General features: G+C 37.6%; 1 protein-coding gene across 5 annotated transcripts in view; it reads right to left on the bottom strand.

Annotated features, from left to right (window-relative positions):
• AKT3 (AKT serine/threonine kinase 3) overlaps window positions 1-12,694 on the bottom strand; it is a 161,910-nt gene that overhangs the window by 48,073 nt on the left and 101,143 nt on the right. For all 5 annotated transcript variants that reach the window (XM_049831401.1, XM_049831402.1, XM_049831403.1 and 2 more), the window contains 3 exons: window positions 9,028-9,159; window positions 4,900-4,965; window positions 3,173-3,241 (listed from right to left, as the gene is read on the bottom strand). In XM_049831401.1, coding sequence (XP_049687358.1) covers window positions 3,173-3,241; window positions 4,900-4,965; window positions 9,028-9,159 — 267 coding nt within the window. The remainder of the gene's footprint in view (window positions 1-3,172; window positions 3,242-4,899; window positions 4,966-9,027; window positions 9,160-12,694) is intronic.

The following is a 12,694-nucleotide window of genomic DNA, read 5'->3' as shown; positions in this document are numbered from 1 at the left end:
TGGTCATCTCACTGAAACCAGATTAATATTTTTTTTTCTAAAATCAAATTTCAATGTCTTAATGCTACTGTAATGTAATTCCTTCAGTATTACAAAGGTATTGAGAATCACAATGTTAGAAGTATCCCTCTAGCTCTATACTGCAACATAGTTTATGATCAATAGACATTGCTAAACATTTCATCCACAGACTCCAACAGCAACACTAAGAAAAGAAAAAGTTAAGCTTTCAGCCCCCAACAGAGATTTCAAGGTTGGGCCCTTAAGCAGCAGAAAATTAACTGTAAAAGTTGTCAGTATAAGGAAAATGTGTTCAGTATTTCCATCTGAATAATTTGCTTGAAAAAATCCTCTAATGTTTCACTTTAATACATTTAGCTACAGAATATGGGTTTTTTCCTTTTTTAAAAGTCAAAAGAGAATTCAATACAGTAATACTTTGTACATTGTAAAAAAACACACATAGACCAGTAAAACTGATGCAGTTACATTTTCATTATAATGTGTTCCCTTATTAACTGAGCCTAACTAACTTGAAGTTACACAGGCAAAGGTAAGGCAAAGATAAATTGCTACTATTCGGGCAGAATATTAAATTCAACATGGATCTAGATTTTTAACAGGTGTAGAACATTCTTGTTTAGAATCATTTTAACACAATTTCTTCTCCTCCAGAATGAAACTCAGTGACCTCTTCCTTGACTGTTTTCCTTCCTAACTACAGGAAGAGGAACTAAGATATCTGACACTTTTCATTACTGTAGTAGGGCAGAAGCCTAAATTGTGCATATTCTTGCTTTCACCTGGGTGAGAGTCAAGAATACGGATACAAATTTCAAGAACTCCTTCATTCAGAGGACCGTTTGGGTAAGGTGCTCCTGAAAGACATAATCCATGAAAATTCCCAAGCAATTGACTCAGGCACAACTGTTTAACTAAAAAGAAATCTTTAATCTAAAGGAATTTTAAACAGAAACACACTGAAGGTAGTACAGCTCTGGAGAGAATCAAAAGCAACATGGAACTGCTACAGTCAATTTCCCACTGGAAGGATATAATTAAAAGATGAGTTGCAACACCTTCAACAATGATAAACCATTGTAAGGAAATCAAACTTCCTTGGAAGACAGAGAGAACAGTAGAGGGAAGCAGCAAAAGAAAAATGTCTGTGTAGCATATAGGACATATGCTTAATAAATGGCTAAAATGCTGGCTAAACTTTGTGCAACTTACTTTCAGTAGTTCTGAGTTAATAACAAGGCTATTTTTACAAAGATGAAGTCCTTTGTATTTCTTAATAGACACTGACTAAAGTCTGAAATTCACAGGAAAATTTGGTAAGATTAAAGATTTTCCTATTAAAAAGGACAGCTTGTCCAACTAACTATTCCAGATCTCTAGTCAAGGAGAAGCACACAAGCAAATCAAGAGAGTTTCTTCAAAAACGGCCTACTCTGAAAAGCCATTATTTCCCACTGTGGCAAAAATTTACGGTTGGCTTCACTGAATTAGGGAACCATCAGCAAAGAACATGAGCAACATGGACAAACAAGAGCATGGTACCTGGAAAAAAGCGACCCATTCTTGGCAAAGTACATTGCAATTATTCAAACCCCAATAAGCAAAAGCAGGCTGCCACCGGGAAATCCATGACACAAGATGTTTACAGCAATTGCCACAAAGGTGCACCACCCAACGCAGAGGAATGCAAGATACAAGCTTGATCAAAACACAGAGTCAAGAGTATCCTCAATCATAAGGAAGGAATTGAAAACATTCTCTGCAGGCTCTGCTCTGCATTCAAATAGGACAGAAAGTTATCTTTCAAAAAGATGAGTATCTAAATGATAAGGCTGATGTTAAAAGTATACTTTCAAAGTGCATCCCCTGAGATTACAGAAATGCAATTAGGTCCTGCACAGAGGAAACTAAGAAGAATTACGTAGTTTTTAAGGCATCACTTTTAAAACTCATTGTAGATAGCACTGACTTCATATTGGTGACAAGTTCAAAGTCAAATATGCCAGCTGGGTGTCCAAGAGAAGGCTGTTATCCCATTGCTGCTGAGGGACATTTTGGGGTTTAGTTCAACTAGCCAAAATGGTTCAATGCCTGTGATGTCCAGAACCGGGTTTATACCCATTGAGTGAAACAAGCCATCCTCCCACACGAGAGCCCTATAGCACCATGTTTAGCCATGGCTGGTAGAGGATGGCCATGGATGCATTAGGATGTAAATGGGCCTCAGACTGGGCGCAGAAATCACCAGAGCAACGAATGCCAAGACAGGCACTCTGGGGGTTCTCAGGCGTAAGGGTTGTAGCTGAAGACAGTTTTGTTGCAGGAGAGCACAGCAAAAGGATAATGCAAAACTCGGTATCATGCTGCAGCAATTCCTGAATGAAGAACCAGTTTTCTAATAAAAAAAAATTAGTGGAAACTGCCCTTTAACATTATTATGCAGCATATAGTAGACAAGGAAAAACCCCTAGTTCACATTGTAACAGGATACAGTCTGAATAGCAAACAGCAGCTAAAAGGCAGATAAAAGCCCTCTTCTTAGATTGCAGTTCTGTTTAATTCCATTTGACGGGTATAGTTTTTGATATTCCATTCTTCAGTAAACAGCTGGAGGACAGCAACAGCTTAAAGGCCAATGACACTCTAAGAAGTTTAGCACTTAAGTTGAAATTTCCAGAGTACACAGCAAGTGAAGGGGACAGAAGTAATGAAAAATACAAACACTCCACTCTTTTCTAGTAGGTATTTGCAATGGCTATAGTGAAGAAGAGAGCACATGTTTCACATTAGGACAAAAGCAAGACTACTCAACATTATTTTTGGTTGTTTGCACAAGATTATGAACGTTTCATGCCAGAACATGCTATAGTATGCTTGAAGAAAATATAATAAGCAAGCTATTTGTAATTATTTCTCTACCACAAAATTATCTTTCACGATACAACAGTCTAAATTTTCAAGAATAGGAGGAACTACTTTTGACAGCATAGTTATAAAACATGTTTACATTTTTTTAAATAAAAATTTTAGAAAAAAAACCACTTCAAAGATACTAGAAAGCAAAAAGGGGCAAGAAAAAAATATATGCTTTAAAACGTAACCCAGTGACAGCATGGCCATTACAAGTGCAGAACAACTTTTTTAAACTTACCTCTCCTCCGTTAACATACTCCATCACAAAACACAAACGATCCTTTGTCTGGAAGGAATATTTCAAGGACTTGCAAAGAAAACAGCAAAACCAAACCAATTATCAACTTGTATTAACCCAATCTCTTGCACTTACAACTGTAACAAAATTTAATTTTATCCTCTTAAGCAGACAATTCTGACTTGGTGAGAACTTTCAGAGTAATTAAAAGTGTAACTTCCTATCTGGAGCTTGAGATTAATTAATACAAAAACCTTCATGTCTTCCCTCATCTCTGCCACATAGCCATTGGTATGAAAACTTCATGTTAGTTACAATAAAATACTAAATATTTATTGAAATACACAATTTTATACTGCATTTCTCACTGCCATACATGGTACCAGCTATTCTCACTCATCGTATTTTATGATGTCCACTTCCACAATGACCATGACGAGAGAGAATACCATAGCCTTTTTTATTTCTCCCAAATGAAATCTTAAAAGTGACCTTAACCTCCAGCCTGCTTTCATTTCCAAAGCAAGCACTCTCTAGTTTCACATACTATGCAACGTTAAAAACAGAGTGCCAAATGAATATATCTATCTACATATCATTTCAAAATTGTAGCAAATGTTATTATCTTAATTAATTTTTTTATTATTATTTTATCAATGTTGATTTGATGTTCCTTGGAAAAATGATACCAAAGAAAATCCACAGATGCAGGCTTGGTCTAAAAGAAACAAAATGCAGTAGAAGTATATGTAACAAAATCATAATGAGACTCAGGTGACTTCAATACTGCATGTCTCCTTAAAATATTTACTTAATAGTATCAGAAATATATAAAGATACAACTGCAGTAACATTGTTGCATGATTTGATTGGAATTATGCCTACTCCTGCTTACCTTTACACTCTAATTTAAGAAACTTCAGGGGATCTCATTTCTCTTGACTTAATTTCCAACAATATTTTGGCCAAGCAATGTAAATGCAATCCTCTGCTTTCTAAAGGGTTTATGATTTTCTAAACAGGAAAGCTTCCATGTTATACTTTGATACTTTAATACAAAAAAGAAAAACATTTTCCCCTATCTTAAAACACAACATGTTAATTTTCTTTTGAAACCAATGAAAATATTTTCTAATATATTCTCCAAGGAGAGGAATCAGAATTATTTCTACAGAAGGAAGTCAGTTGTAAAATTAAAACTATTAATCAGAATTTGTAATGAATCTTAAAATTTTCATCTTCTTTTCAGTATTTTCCTTTTATTAAGTATTAACCATATGAAGACAAAGATATTGAAGTGGTGGGGTTTGAGTTTTGTTGCTCCATGGGCTACTTATGCTGAACAAATAGTTATTTTTATCATTTTATTGAATTCTTAATTAAGTTTTCTTGGTAAAAACTACTTACTTGACACCATGTGAAATCAATAACTTTTATTAAAAAAGTGTTCATATCCAAAAATCACAAAAATCGCACAACAATTACATTCTACAACTAAATTTGTTTTCAGTGAAGTTAAGCCTTGCAAAATTATTAGAAACTTTATTTCTGAACTCTTGAATACATGTTCTGATAAAGGATTATCATAAGCACCAGATAGCTACTGCTGGTTTACAAATCACCATGAGAAAGACTTTAAATTTGTTTGTAAGTTATGTTCATAATGGAATACCCAACATATTAAAAATTACCTGATAATGTACTGAAAGCTAATTCCTAATACTTACTGTTAAAAAAGGGTGCCTGGTGTTTTTCAATACTCTGCTTTCTGTAAGCGTATGAGCCACTTCATCCTGAGAAGTAAAGAGTAGAAGTAGGTCTGAATTAAGATATAAAATTGTTATTCTACTAATTAACGATGAAAAGGTCAACACTTTCGAAAAGAGAAGGCTACAGTACAGTGTTGGGAAAATGAATGAACCTGAAAGAAACATGACAAAAAAATCCACATTTTTTGAGAAAAATTTTAAAGTAAATTTAAGTTTGGCAAAATACAATGTAACATTTTATTTTATTTTATTTTTCTTATTTTCTTGCTTTAAAATGAAGTCTTTAACTTTATATCCAATGCAGGGAAGGAGGAAATGATATTACTGGATTTGATAGTTTAAAAATACAGTCATCACAACTTTGCAGTTCTGGTATGAATCATCTGCACACATCTACAGAGAGGCGGAATCAATTTGCAGGAAACATACACAGGTAGTAGTAACTGACAGGCAGCTACGGGCCCTGGTCTAATCTAGCCTCATGTTGAGTAAAGACAGTTTTTTCTGGTTTTAAACATTCGCTTGGTTTGGTGTTTGGTTTGTTTTTCTTTAAAACCAGGTGGCTGTACAACCTCCGCTCCCTCCCTCACCCGCCTCTCCTGTCCCGTCCTGTCCCGATGAGTGGTGCTGCTCTGCTCCTCGGCGGGCCAACCTCCTTCCCCGCGGACACAGACCCGACCGACCTCCTTCCCCGCGGACACAGACCCGGCCGACCTCCTTCCCCGCGGACACAGACCCGGCCGACCTCCTTCCCCACGGACACAGACCCGGCCGACCTCCTTCCCCGCGGACACAGACCTGGCCGACCTCCTTCCCCACGGACACAGACCTGTCCACGGGAGCTGGGAGATGTCCACACAACCCCCGCCCCATCTCCCGCCAGATTTTGAGAAAGCGGCCATTTGGAGAGAGACAGCAGCACTCCCCTTCCTGTCTGTGAGCCTGAAGAGGGAAGGTTAAAGATGAGCCCTGTGCCAACGGGAGAGAAAGAAACTACCCCAGGGCCGCCAGGGGCCGGACCTAAAGGGCCTGAGAGGCTCTGGCCTGGTTTAGCCATCTTCTGTAGCGCTAAGCTACCACTGAGTATTATAGTCCACAGAATTGAAGACTAACTTAATGTGACTCAAATGTCAACCGCTATCCTGCAGAAGTACATATATTTAGTCAGAGTATACTTTATTATTGCTACAAATAATACCAATGTAACATTATGATACTACACATGCTTATCAGACTAAGCTCCGAAGAGAAGGTATTATTAAACTAGAAAGTAAACACAGATGTCAGGAGTTTTAAATTAGATTTTAAAAATTGTCAAAATAGGAATTTAAACAACAACAACAACAACAACAGAGTTAGGAGTAATAAATTATGATGCCATTTAGCTGAATAGCAGTGCAACACTGAGTGTACACAAGACAACCACATGCTTGGAGAAAAACAAAATACACTTCAAGGAGAAAAGCAAGCCTGAAGTTTTGCTTATTTATTTATTTTTAAACCTCAGTGGTTCATCAGATATGGGGCATAAAAAGCTAGCGATGGTGAGTTTTTCTAGCATTGCCTCAGAAGTTTGTAATACTGGTAGCAGTTTCCTGGTAAGTGTAATATTCATCTGTCACGAAAATTTAGGGTAAGTGTAATATTCATCTGTCACGAAAATTTAGGATTAACAGACTTAGTATGAACTGGGCAGATGCTATACAGCCTCCTAGATACAGCTCTCAATGCACCGCTTTTCTGCTTCATATTATGCTGTTACAGGTATAACCTTCTATAGTGTATATTATATCGTTATGGTTGGACTCGATGATCATAAGGGTCTTTTCCAACCTAAATGATACTACGATTCTATGGTTCTGTAACGCATTATAGGCTGAGTTGGTACTGCAGATCTGTTCTACCTAGTGCCTGTATCCTTAGCACCTATCTCCAGAGTTAAATGTTACTGATAAATCCCCACGGCATACTTACACACTGACTGGGCTAGACAGCTAAGTTCAGGCTTGAGTCTGCTTTTGGTTTTAGGTTCAGGAGGAATGGAAAAACTGGTATTTGGTGACCGCAGGAAAAGAAACTATGATCACTCAACTTGTGAAGATCTAAGCATAGTCTATGTTTTATTCTTTCATGTTTCTTATCAATATGCCACCATACTATGGAAAACTTAGAGGGACTCCCTTCAAAACTAACTTTCAGTTCTGAGGAAGTCAAATTTAAAAGACTGAGGTGCTCCCATTGTCATTATGGGATGAAAGGCATCTTTCCTCGCACACTTAATCTTCTTGTTAGTCTACAAATAGGCAGAAAAACAGACCCTGGTCTGCTTCAGGGAGTGCCAGGTTCTGCCCAATCACTGAGCTAGCATTCTGTTTTCAGGTAAACAGATCAATGAACAGTCGCATCCCTGACCCTTCAAAATTTCTCTAGCTTTATACATCTGTGAACAAGAATTTTTGCTCAACAGAGACAAAGTTATCTGAGAACCAGTTTTAAGCTTTCTAAAAATTCAGTGATAATGTAGCAGCCAGCAAAGTAAAAGGAAAAACCTTAAAATTCAAAAATGTGTTTTGTATTTTATTGATACAAAGAAACCAGCTGAAATGCTCTGAAGGCTGGAAGGGTATAAAGGAGCAGCAGCAGCAGCAGAACAGGAACTCATAGCAGTCAGACATAAGACTCCCCTGAGGACCCCCTGGGTGCCACGGCTGAGCAGAGCACTGGGAAAGGATATCACTCCGGAGACCGGGCCCCAGCATGCAGCAACCAGATAGGTTCTGAGACCCACAGGGCAACCCACAGAGATTGCTGCCATTTATAAAGTCTTACAAGGAGGGCCACCAAGATGCTCCTTCCCATGCAGGATCAGGAGAACACAGCAGCGATACCCTCCTTCCTTTCTGTATCTCCTGATTATGAAGAAAAGGGCGCTCTGTTGCTGTTAGTCCAACTCATATACGTGCCGACTAGCCTGCCAGTGCATGCAAAACAGCTGCTAAGGGCACACAGAACTCACAGGTCAGTCTCTTCTCCGCTGAAGACATAAAATTAAGTCTCTCCCCCTACACCAGGGCTGGTTTCAATGAAACTCAAGGAAATATAATTTTCTTTGAGGTTTCTACCCCTCTATCAAATTTAATCAAAACTGATCAACACATTCAAAAGTCATTAGAAAGTAAGTGAGTGACGGACTGACAAATGAACACAGAGATAGACTGCAAAACACCGCACACCTTGTTTTCATAGGCCAATAGGAACATTAGAAAAACCTGAAGGATATTTTAAAATAAAATATATGTTAACCACAGTAGTTCCCAGCCACATTCAGTTTTTATGAATACTGGTATTGTTAGCCTCAAGCATTCAAAAATCTCAGTCAGATCCAAACCCCTCAAAAACTTCCTTGGGACTATTTTCAATTGTGTCTCACGGTGATAAAAGCATGTAGGTTTCTTGCTCTCAACTTATTCTGTGCAAGTGGGATTCGAAACTTTAGAATTGCTAGAAACAAAGCTCAGAGTAGATGATCTTCACATTTAAACTCAGTAAAATTATAACCAAGCACAAGATCTAGTAACACTAAAATAATCAAGTTTAAGTGACTGGACAACGCCAGTTTAAGCCACTTCTTCAGACATCAGCTTCAGACTTCTCTTGTTCCTCAAAAACTGAAAAAAATGAAATTGTTAGCCCTATGCACAGTAATCTTATCTAACATAGAAAGAACAGAGCACAGGCCCATTAAATTAATTGCATTTATCTGAATAAACCTGCAGTTGACTTAAAAAAAATTTTAAGTATGTAATATACGCTACAACGCACTTTTTTCCTGTTTTAAACTTGGATTGCACTATCTTCCTGCCCAGTGAACTCTCTCAGTGCTTTCGCACACTCTAGATTAAAAGGCACTGGAAAAAGAGATGCAAAATGGGTACAAATACTTTTTTGTATTCTTGTTTTCTGAAGATACACACATATTTCTAACAAACTCAGTTACCATAAAAAAAAAATACACCTTATGTATTAGATATTGATTATTCCATTAAAAAAAAAAAGACCCAATATTAAAACTATAGCCTTCCTTACCTTTGCAATAATTACTTCTTTTTTCAAAATCTTCATAGCATAGTATTTCCCACTAGCCTTCTCTCGGACCAGGATAACTTTGCCAAACGTGCCTTTGCCCAGTAGTTTTAAATAGTCAAAATCATTCATTGTCTGTCAGAAGCAAAGAACAAGAATTAACAAGACTTATGCTATCCAGTTCCAACATGTACATAAGTGTGTCCACATAAAACCAAATGCTGTTATCGATGTAAGAACAGTTTACAAAAACAGGTACACTTCTATGATTAAGTTCATAGTAGTTAACTGTATCCTTAAACCACTACGACATATCATACGATAGTATTATTATAGTTCTCTGAAGTCAAGTACTGCACAGTATCCTACACACACATATACTTGTTTTCACAAAGCACACACAGAGCAAAGTCTTAGCCTACACCAGCATTTCAAGAATTCTCCACATCTAAGAAAGCTCCTAAACTCCTGTGTTACAAGGAACACAAGAATGTGGCTTATCAGTAGGTTTTGTGTAACACCAACCACTGCATTGATGGCTTTTCTGAAACACACATGATCCTTACTACAATATTATACCAATGAGACTCTACAACAGTCTTTGCAGTAGAAGTGGACTTTTAAAAGTTTGAGTACAGATTACAATTGTGTGTTTTTTACATTAATCAATCTGGCTCTGAAAAGGAAGAGGTGGCAAGTTTTCCTCTTTCACGTGACTCCCTTATAGTGACCATTCAAGCATCTAGTATTGCCCTAGTTTTGCAGGTTAAACATAGTACATCCAAGAGTTGGTTCTAGCAACAGACAGAGTCTAGTAGGTTTATCAGTTCAACTGGAGTGTCACACACAGAAAGAATATGACCAGATAAGCAGTTTAGCCACTTTCATGAGCACAGAGCTTGAGTCAATGATCATCTTAGTTCTGCAAGTTCATTTCACAGCCCGTTCAGAAGCATCAATCCTATCGTCTATGCATTAGATGCAAAGATGAGGATGTAATAAAAACAGCACAATTCTGAGAATGCAAGGAATGCACAGGGTCACCTTGAATTGACAGCAGGGTTTCTCTGGCCAACTCAGGGCCATCATTGGCTTCCACTGTGTTTCCACAGCACATCTTTCAGCGTGCTGTGTTACTGGCTTGGTTGCAGCACCACATAACCACACATATACCATTAAGGCACCCAGGAACCTTGAGGAAAGCAGTTGAAAGCTCTGAAAGACAACACGCTCACCTTTTCTTGTTACTGTACTGTCCTGCAGTATCATTTCCTTCCTCCTGCAGTATCAAGTACCTTCCTTCCTTTGTGAATAATACAACTCAAACATTTATAGAGAGTAATTATACTCTGAGTCTCAGTTTTGCTAAGTCAAATATAATTAATCCTGTTTACGTGTGAAGAAAAGAAAAGATTGTGCCTTATCTTTCATCTTCCTAGTGTCTCTTTCTACCACTAGTTGCAGCCTCAGGCAGTTTTCTTGAATACTGGCATTACAGATAAACTTCTACTTGTGTCTTCCACAATGGATTAGTACTTTCCTTACCTCTACCAGAAACACCTCTAACAGTGCCTACATATCTCACACACATTCCAAGTACAGAGCTACTGGGCATATCCCTGGTGTGCAATCACAAATAGTGGAGGCAAAATATATTCTCTCTTGTGAGAAAGAATAAAAGTCAAAATTTCCTTCTGAAATTATTTATTCTTTTAAGCTCAGGTGCACAATAATATTACTGTGGATCTGAAGTTGCTGTCAACAAACTGCGAAAATAATTTATACAATTGCTCAGAGTCAGTTTGAAATCTGCTCACATAAAGGGCAGAATTGAAGCTCCATCAACCACTTTAATGCCGTAATTCCTTAGCTCTCCTTAGCTTTTGTGTTCAGCCTGCAACTTAAAAGCTGCAAAAGGTCTCCAACAGACTACTTTAGGTAACACCTGGATAGCTGGATATTTCAAAGCTTTATTAAAGAGGAGATGCTTTCCATCTATCGATTTTCTAGCTATATCAGCAGGAATTAAATCTTTTTCCCATGTCATGGTTGATTGGTAGCTTCTAAGCAAACTATCCTTGGTGAATTCCATTCTTTGCTCACATGTAAACTTACTTAAAATATTTTGCAGTGACAGATTTTGTTTTGCTGCCAAAACCACCTCACATCAGGAAGAACAAAACTGCATTTATCCCAGTAAGATATATGAGTAACAGATTTCTAAGGCTCAGTGTGCTTTTTACCTAAAGCAAACTCACTTTACACAAGTGAGTGTAAAGTTAAAGTTTATGACCACAGACAAATCCTTAAATGGTCAACTGTTCCAAAAACTAGTATAATGTGTTACAATTAGTGATGCATGATGTAGTATGTAAAGTTGTGTTCAAACACTATGTGGCTACTAGTACTTAATCAACTAAAGGTAAGTCTTTTCAAATATCACAGTCAGTACTTTGGTTATCTACTTCAATATTTCTATATAACCATCAAGCAAAAACAACTGCCTTTGTGCTAAAGCAGTGAAAATTGACAAAAACACAGGAAAAATCCAAAACGCATCCAAAACACACTTCAGGTGGAAGATGAGTAATTCAGGGCAGAATCCTCTGTATCTTCAGTCATAAGCTATCGTGTTCCCCGACAAAGAATGGCTAACAGCTTTACTGATAAAGAATACCGAGTTAGTGACTACAACAACTTATCACTTCTAACAGTCAAAAATTTACGGGATCATAAGCAGCCTCAAAGGGGTAACTTTTCCCCATACTTCTGATCTTCTTTGAGAGGCTGGACTTAAGAGAAGGACCATCAGAGTCTGAATAAAACCAGCTCAGAAAAGCAGCCCTTTGCACACACGCAGGAGGAGGATCTTGGCTCGACTGATCACAGACATGGGTTTCATGCTAAGGGCAGCAAGCCAGTCAAACCAAAAGACTCATTCGCCCAAAATTTGCTTACATAATGTTCATCAAAGCAGTCATGAATCTAGCTGCAAGCTCAGTGAAAACAAGTTAAAAATTATATGTATATTTATAAATGCAAGGTAATAGGTCTGCAAGATTTTGAGCTGTGGCTTAACAGCAGGTTATGGCAGTAGTGCTAGTTCTAAGAATAAAGTCTCCTGATGCTCTCATTCTTCAGAAGCTCAGCAGAAGGTTTAGAGATGATACACAGTGCAGGGTAACTCAAAGTCTGCCAAAGAACACAAGACCTTGGGAGAGAAAAACACAGATGCCATAGCTAAGGGTGTACTGAAAACTGGTGGAAAAATGGAAATACTTCCTAAACCTGAGGGATGTTGGTAAGCAAGTTTGGAGGCTCCCATAAGACTGGATTCTTTCTCCTTGATGATTTTCCCACCTTTTTCATTCTTACTGAACTCTGAGGATTGAACCTTTTTCCTCATTACTTTTGGTTTCCTCTGAAAAAATCTATTCTTTACTCATCCTGCACCCTGGAAAACAGATTTGTAAACAAAGGAAAAGCAATGAAGTTACAGGAAACTGAATCACCGAAAGAACCATATAACGTTCAGCTTTCTGTAAAGCCTATTTACTCCCCTGTGGATGATCTGTTAAAAAAAATACACCTTACTACAGGTGTTGAAAATTCCTACAAGGAAATAATTTTTTTAAATTCCTGATTTGCACAAAGATTATACCACTTGGAG

This window comes from Accipiter gentilis, chromosome 28, assembly GCF_929443795.1.
Source record: "Accipiter gentilis chromosome 28, bAccGen1.1, whole genome shotgun sequence".
In the NCBI taxonomy this organism is placed as follows: domain Eukaryota; kingdom Metazoa; phylum Chordata; class Aves; order Accipitriformes; family Accipitridae; genus Astur; species Astur gentilis.
This window is presented reverse-complemented; position numbering and strand designations above follow the sequence as displayed.